Here is an 8370-nt window from a genome sequence, read left to right as displayed (position 1 = left end):
GCATGTGGGTGGCCTAGACTTAGCTCTAAGAAGAGCTGGAGCTCAAGTTGATAGATTTGTTAATAATTAGAATTTACATTTCTCTTAATGGTTTATCACCTGTCTAAAGGTTTCTGGTGAGGAGGTAACGGTTGGAATCATAGCTACCTAAATAAGCAAGATGAAACATTTTTTTAAAAATACAGAAGCCTACCATAGAGGCTGATTACAGAAGCCAAACAGAAGCAGAGTATTGGTAAATTAGATCAAAAGGGGCAAGTGAACAGGATATTTACTCAGGATGATGACTTACTTACACAGCCCATAATCAGGTTTCAATATTTTTAGTATCACCATTACCATGAGCATTATTCTCTTGGCCCTCTTGGACACAGAGTTTAAGTAAATTTTTAAAAATAGTAATGAATATTATGATAACAGCAGATGATAAGAGAATAATACAATAACAACAGCAGTGCAAACAGTATTCTGAACGAATGCAGCACTGTTTGCAGCCTCTCCAAAACTGAGGACATCAGAGGATGTTGTAGCAATTTGAAGGATGCACTCTGTTGTTGGCAGCAGTCTTGAAATTCAGCAACAGTCACCTTAGACAAGATCAGCAATACATCCTCTGGGCACTAATGCTGTTGAAGGAGTAAAGGACGCAATTACAGCTACAGTAGTCAAAGGCTCTTGTCCAAACATGCTGTAGATTGGGGACTTGCAGGACAGTAGAAGAAGTGTGGTCTGGAACTTGTATGGAATGAGTGCTGATGGTATCCAAAGAGAGTCATGTTTTAAGGCAACCATTATATCATGGTCTGTACCACAGTCTGGAGAAAGAAACTGAAATACGTGTTTGACATGGGAAGGAACGTAATTCAGACTATGACTAAAGCAAGACAAAGTGTGGGCGGAAGAAGGAAGTAACCAACATAGGCCATTTTTTATGTTGTCTTTAGGTGATGCTGGAAAACCCATGGAAGGTTAGACTTCTAAAATTAAAAGTAGGATATGTTTAAAGTGCTAAAAAGGCAAACAATGACACAGAAAGAAGCAAATATTTTTATACCAAAAATAAGTAAAATGGTTGAAAGATTAAAGGCCCATGGTAGAAATCAAAGTAAGAAATTGTAACTTGTCACTGTGATCCCAGCTAGACAGAGTTGACAGCCAAAGAAAACTGTGTCATCAATTTTTTACGATGTTGCCAAACTGACATTGCAAAAGTATCCTTGAGTACCAAAATTGTCACAGGAAAAGTAAGGACAAAACTCTGTATCCTAGGGATCAGAATTTTCCTACCTGTTCTTACAGATTTTCTTTGAAAGCAGCTGAGAGTAAAAGGGATTGAGAAAGTGTTCTGTGTGTAGAGTTACTGAAGTGTGCTGTCTGCGGGGTCCCCGTGACTTCTGTGCATGCCAGCTGCTTTGTTTCTGTGGCTCCCTCTTCCCATAAAATTTAATTTATATTTTATGATTACATTGTTATAAAGATAACCAAAATTAGTCTCTTTACATCCATTGTTTCCTTTTTTGGTAACATTTCATTTGTACCTGAGATTATTTAGCCCAGTAACCATCTGTAGCCCAAAGCGTGGGACTATTAGGAGTCCTCCTCCTGCCTTAGCTTCTAAAGAGCTGAGACTGTAAGTCTTCACCACCACACCCAGATTCCTGTAATCTTGCAGAAAAATATTTTCACTCTGCCACTGAAAAGTTGTGTTTAAATTTCTGAACTGAGTGAAGTAGAAGCTAAGACTATGATATGAGTAAAAGGAGGGTCCAGAGACACACACTTCTCCTGCAAGGCCTGTGAGGGATGGACAGAATTATCTTGAAGTATGTGAACACTGGGACTTGAAATCAATGATGACAAAACAGGATTTGAAACTCTCACCAAGATACAAGCAAGGGCAGCTCTGAGATTCCTGAGCAGAGTCCAGGCAAAGTGAAGGGATAGGCTAGATTGAATGTCACCCCAAAGGACATAGTCACTTTCACTAGCGACATAACCTCTTTCTACTTTATTTCAAGGAAGTGCCATCCGCAAATGGCCTGGAGGAACCACAGCGCCATCACAGAGTTCATTCTCACTGGGCTCTCTGATGACCCCCTGATCCAGGCTCTACTTTTCGTACTGTTCCTGGGGATTTACCTCCTCACCATGTCAGGAAACCTGATGATGCTGCTGGTGATCAGGGATGACTCCCACCTCCACACACCTATGTACTTCTTCTTAAGCAACCTGTCCTTCCTGGACCTCTGCTTCTCGTCCGTCACGGTACCCAAGCTGCTGAAGGACCTCCTATCTGAGAAGAAGAGCATCTCCGTAGAGGGCTGCCTGGCTCAGGTCTTCTTCGTATTCATCACTGCGGGGACTGAAGCCTTTCTTCTCTCAATGATGGCCTATGACCGCTATGCTGCTGTCTGCCACCCGCTGCTCTATGGACAGATAATGAGCAACGAACTCTGTTGGAAGCTGGTCCTGCTCTCCTGGTCTCTGGCCGCTCTCAGCTCACTAGTCATTGTTCTCTTGGCTGTCAGCCTGGACTTCTGTGAAGCCTACACCATACACCACTATACATGTGAGCTGCCCTCTCTCTTTCCTCTGTCCTGCTCTGACATCTCCATCAATGTTGACATCTTGATCTGCTCCACCTTGCTTCATGGGCTGGGAACTTTCCTCCCAATCTTCTTCTCTTATGCCCGAATTGTCTCCACCATCCTGAGCATGAAATCCACCACGGGGCGGAGCAAGGCATTTAATACTTGTTCTTCCCACCTCATAGCTGTGGTCCTGTTTTTTGGGTCAGGTTTGGTTCGTTATCTCATGCCCACATCTGGTTCTTCCCTGGACCTGCTCTCCTCCTTGCAGTACAGCGCAGTCACACCCATGCTGAATCCCCTCATCTACAGCCTGAAAAACAAGGAGGTGAAGGCAGCTGTGAAAAGGACACTAGGGAAATGCCTGCATGGCTTGGAGTGAGGGCAAGGCATGGAACGGCAGGCAAGGGTCTGTGTTGCCAAGGGCTTGAACTTAAAGTAGAGTTTTAGACCACTGACTAAAGGGAGGCCTATGTACTCTGGCTATGCTAAGAATGAACAGGTATATAAAATTGTATTTAGATAAAGTTTATATCTAAAACATATGACCCTTCCTGGTTTGGCTTTGCTCTCTAACATTTCCACAACTTCCTTCCTAAGTTTCATGGTTAAGTCATAACTCTGAACTGGTTATCTTATTTTTTCAATATTTCTACTAATTCTTTGAGAAGTTCATAAAATGTTTTCTGATCATATTCACCCCCACTCTTCATGTCTTCAACACCCACACCCACTTTCCCAACCCATCCTCAAGCCCATGTATTCTCTTTTATTTAAATTTTAAGACTTTCATACTGAATTAATATTATTTCCATCCCTCCTCTTCCCCATCTAAAATTCATGGCTTTTTCTTCCTTAATTTCTATTGTTACATGGGTATGGTGTGGGGGGGTGTGGTGTGTGTATGTATGATATGTGTATATGTGGTGTGTGTGTGGTGTGTATGTATGATATAGAATGGGTGTGTGTGATATGTGGTTTGTGTGTGGTGTGGTGTAGGGAGCTGTGGAGTGTATTTGTGGTATGTGTGTGGTGTGTGCATGTGTGTATGTGGTGTGTGTGGATGTGTGGTGTGTGTATGTGTGTTTGTGTGTAAGTGTGTGGTGTTTGTGTGTATGTGTGGTGTGTGTATGTGGTGTTTGTATGGTATGTGTGTGATGTGTAGTGTGTGTATGTGTTTGTGGTTTATTTGGTGTGTGTGTGGTGTTATGGGGGTCTGTGGGAGTGTATTATGGTATGTGTGTTTAAATGTGACTGTGTGTATATGTTTGTGTGTGTGGTGTGTATGTGTTTGTGTGTGTGGTGCATGTGTATATGTGTGTTTGCATGGTGTGTGTATATGTTTTTCTGTGTTTTTGTGTGTGTGGTATATGTGTATGTCTTTCTGTGTGTGTGTGTGTGGCACATGTGCTGTGTGTGGTGTGCATGTGTGTGTGTGTGGTGTATGTGGTGTGTGTGTGGTGTGGTGTGGGGTGTGTATTGTATAAAACCTACTGAGTCCATTTAGTTTTGTTCGTGTGCACATGTGTTTAGGGCTGACTGCTTATCAGTGGACTCATCTTTAGAGAAAACTCATTCTCTCCTCAGCAGCCATTGATTGCCTATGGCTCTTTGTCTAAAAGTAGAACCTTATGAAATCCAACCCCATACATGTAGTACGCTAACAGGTCCATGCAGGTGTGTTTCAATGGCCCTGTGTTGAGATTTCATGAGTGCACCATCCCTATCATGTCTAGAAGACCCTACGTCACATCCGGCACCCTGGTCCTCTGACTCTCACCATTTTTTCTCTCCCTCTTCCATGATGTTGCCTGAACCTTGGGTATAAGGATTGCACTGTAGATCTACTATTTGGGAGCTGGACCTATTCAGAGTAACTTGGATTGTTGTGATCTGAGTGGCTTAAGGACTGACCTAACCAGGGTGACAAGGGATTGTAGAAACCAAAGACACACAGACACACCTCCTGGCTCGTTTTATATCAACTTGACACAAGATAGTCATCTGAACGAGGAGACCTCGACTGAGAAATCCCCCATTAGATCTGGCTGTAGAGCATTTTCTTAACTAGTGACTCATGCAGGAGGGCTCAGGCCATGGCGAGTGGAGCCATCACTAAGCTGGTGGTCCTGGGTTCTGTAAGAAAGCAGACTGAGCAAGCCATGAAGAGTAAGTCAGTAAGCAGCACTCCTCCAAGGTCTCCGCATCAGTTCCTGCTTCCAGGTTCCTGCTGTGTTTGAGTTCCTTCAGTGATGGACTGGAAGTGTAAGCTGAAATAAACCTTTTCTCCTCAAGTTTGTTTGGTTACGGTGGGTCATCACAGCAATACACACCCTAAGGAGGACAGAAGTTGATGCCAAGATCATGGGGCACTACTGTGACACACCTGATAATCTTGTTTGGGGGAGGATTATGGAACGACTTTGGAACACTGGGCAAGAAAAGCCACTGAGTGTTGAGAGCTCAGTGGGATGTTCTAGAGATCTTGGAAAAAGAGTGTTGAGAGGAGTGCAGACAATGGAGCCCTGGCTTGTGGAGTTTCCGAGGGAAGCAAAGACTCTACAGAGCATTTTGTGTGAAGAATCTGTGCTGTCTGGTGAGCTGGGGTAGTGATTGAGAACAGATCAGCATCACTGAGGTGAATTCTCCCCTGGGGTCAGCACACTGAAGCTGTGTTCCAGTGGCAACCAAGGTTGTACCTCCTGCTGGCAGCTGAACTTGGTAGTGTAAGCATCACCCAGGTGGTATTTGTTTTGAAGGTACAAAGGGGCCATGGAGAGCAGATGAGGCTTGGCACTCTGAGAAGCCAGGAGAGGCCATTGGTGAAGGTGCAGCCACAGGATTGGTTGAAGTCCATGGCTGGAGGGGTCATGAAGAGAACTTGAGGCTTGCCACCATGAAAAGAGCCCAGGAGAGGACATTGGTGAAAGTATAGCCCAGCTGCAGCAGAAGACCCTAGTGTCTTAGAGCTGTCAGTACCATGGGATGACCACCAAGAACAGCATTAGTGAGGAGAGGGGCCAGCTGGAGCCTAGAAGACAAGCTGTCTGTGCTGCGGAGCCCAGAGCTGGAGAAGTGACCCATTCTCTTCAGAGGAGCCCAGAAGATCGTGAGTGGATCCCAGATAGTTAGACATTGAGTTATGCACACCTCTGGAGTCTGGTTTGCTTTGTTCAGGTTGTGCCTGGGCCCTGGTTCTTCCCTCTTACAAAAGTATTTAATTTATTTTTGATTTTACAGGTGCCCACAGTTGAGAGAATTTGAATTTTAAAATACTTTCGTTTTTATTTTTATTTATGTGCATTGGTTTTTTGTCGTGGGTGTCATGTACCCTGAAACTGGAATATACAGACAGTTGTAAACTGTCATGTAAGTGCTGGGAATTGAACCCCGGGTCCTCTGGAAGAGTAGTCAGTGAGTGCTTTTAACCCCTGGGCCATCTCTACAGTCCCTTTGGATTTTAAAGACACTTTTTTTTCCTTTTTTAATTTAATTTAAATTAGAATCAAGATTGCTTCATATGTCAATCCCAGCTCCCTCTCCCTCCCTTCCTCTCCTGCCCCCCTTCAAACCTCCCCCAATCCCCACTCCACTCTCCCAGGAGGGTGAGGCCCTTCATGGGGGAATCTTGAAAATCTGTCATATGATCTGGGGCATGGCATAGGCCCTTCCCCATGTGTCCAGGTGGAGACAGCATCCTTCCACATGAAATGGGTTCCCAAAGTCCCTCTGGATGACAGGGCTAAATTCTGATCTATTGCCCGGGGCCCCAAAGGATGCTGAGGCCTCCTTACTGACACCCACATTCAGGGCATATGGACCAGTCCAAATCTGGCCACTCAGCTATCAATCTTGGGTCTATGAGCTCCCCCTTGTTCAGGTCAGCTGTTTCTCGGGTTTCACCCGCCAAGTCTTAACCCTTTGCTCATCACTTCTCCCTCTCTGCAACTGGGTTCCAGGAGTTCACTTCAGTGTTTAGCTGTGGGTGTCTGCCTCTGCTTCCTTCAGCCACTGGATGAAGGCTCTAGGATGGCATACAAGGAAGTCGTCAATCACATTATCAGGAAAGGGCATTTAAGGTATCCTCTCCACTATTGGTTAGATTGCCAGTTGGTGTCATCCTTGTAGGCCTCTGCATCTCACCTCAGACCATAATGGCTCTTTCTATTTTGGTATCTCTCATCCTTCTCTTCTCTATTCTTCTCCCAACTCAACTTTCTTGCTCCCCCATGTCCTCCTCTCCCCTCTTCTCCCCCTCTCTTTCTCCCAGCTTCCTCAACTCCCCTTGCTTCCAGTCCCTTCAGAAGATTCTGTCCTGTTCCCCTTCTCTGGGTTACCATGCATATCTCTCTTAGGGTCCTCCCTGTTTCCCAGACTCTCTGGCTATGGGATTGTAGGCTGGCACTCCTCTGTTTCATGCCTAAAATCCATATCTGAGTGAGTACATACCATGCTTGTCTTTTTGTGACTGGGTCACCTCACTCAGGATGGTTTCTTCTAGTGCCATGCATTTGCCAGCAAATTTCAAGATTCCATTGTTTTTTTTCTCCTGCTGAGTAGTACTCCATTGCATAAATGTACCACATTTTCTCTATCCACTCTTCAGTTGATGGAAATCTAGGTAGCTTCCAGGTTCGGGCTATTACAAATAATGCTGCTATGAATATAGTGGAAAAGACATCCTTGTTGTATGATTGTGCAACTTTTGCGTATATGCCTAAGAGTAGAATGGCTGGGTCTTGTGGTAGGTTTATTCCCATTTTTCTGAGGAATTTCCATACTGATTTCCAAAGTAGGTGGTTGGCACTCCCACTAGCAGTGGAGGAGTGTTCCCCTTTCTCCACATCCTCTTCAGCATAAATTGTCGTTGGTGATTTTTATTTTAGCCATTCTGACAGGAGTGAGATGGTATCCCAGAGCTGTTTTGATTTACATTTACCTGATGGCTAAGGATGTTGAGCACTTTCTCAAGTGTCTCTCAGCCATTTTAAACTTTTCTATTGAGAATTCTCTATTTAGTTCTGTACCCCACTTTTTAATTGGATCCTTTGGTGTTTTGGAGACTTGCTTCTTGAGTTTACAGAGACAGAATTTTTAAGTGTTTTAATTTCTAAAGACTGTGTGATCTTTAAATTTTGGAGTGTTTATATTGTAACATGTGTGTTAATGTGTTAGCTTTAAAATAAGGTTGGAGATATGCTTATATGTGGGTACTGTCCAAAGTCTAAGCATGAAGCTATAAGGGTTCCAGCACTTACCTTGGAAAAGCAGGTTCTGCACCATTTTAGTCTATGTTGAATGCTGAGCCATTTTTGCCTTCTCCTTGACTGAGGGCAGGGGAGCTCAGTAGGGCAGTCAATGGCCTATTTTCTTTTTCTTTTTAATTTTCCCCAATCCCTTTCCCTCCTCCCTTCTCCCCTCCCACCCTCCCCCTACCCCCCACACTCCCGATTTACTCAGGAGATCTTGTCTTTTTCCCCTTCCTAGGAGGATGTATGTATGCCTCTCTTAGGGTCCTCTTTGTTACTAGGTTCTCTTCTTTCTCCTTTTCTAACCCTGTGTCTCCCTCTCTCCTTTTCTAGTTCTTGTCCTCTACATGTTTCCACTTTGACCAGGAGGTCACTGCCCTGAGCTAGGAAGTGCTGAGGATCTGCAGAGCAGAAATGCCACTGCCACGTAATCCCTCCCGGGTCAGAAGTTTAATTCATCATTTCAGGGTTGCGTAGCAGAGCGGGACAGATCTTTCATTTCTCATCCCTCAGACGGGACATTTGAATGCTCC

General features: G+C 44.4%; 1 protein-coding gene across 1 annotated transcript; it reads left to right on the top strand.

Annotated features, from left to right (window-relative positions):
• The first annotated feature begins 2034 nt into the window (after positions 1 to 2034).
• On the top strand, positions 2035 to 3133 carry LOC121142655 (olfactory receptor 8S1-like). Its single transcript, XM_040752793.1, has one exon. It carries the CDS (start codon positions 2035 to 2037, stop codon positions 2968 to 2970), a length of 936 nt encoding a protein of 311 aa, XP_040608727.1. The 3' UTR covers positions 2971 to 3133.
• Positions 3134 to 8370: the final 5237 nt, after the last annotated feature.

Source organism: Mesocricetus auratus, unplaced genomic scaffold (genome assembly GCF_017639785.1).
Source record: "Mesocricetus auratus isolate SY011 unplaced genomic scaffold, BCM_Maur_2.0 Super-Scaffold_100010, whole genome shotgun sequence".
NCBI lineage: Eukaryota > Metazoa > Chordata > Mammalia > Rodentia > Cricetidae > Mesocricetus > Mesocricetus auratus.
The sequence above is the reverse complement of the archived record's forward strand: the minus strand, read 5'-3'. Positions and strand labels throughout refer to the sequence as shown.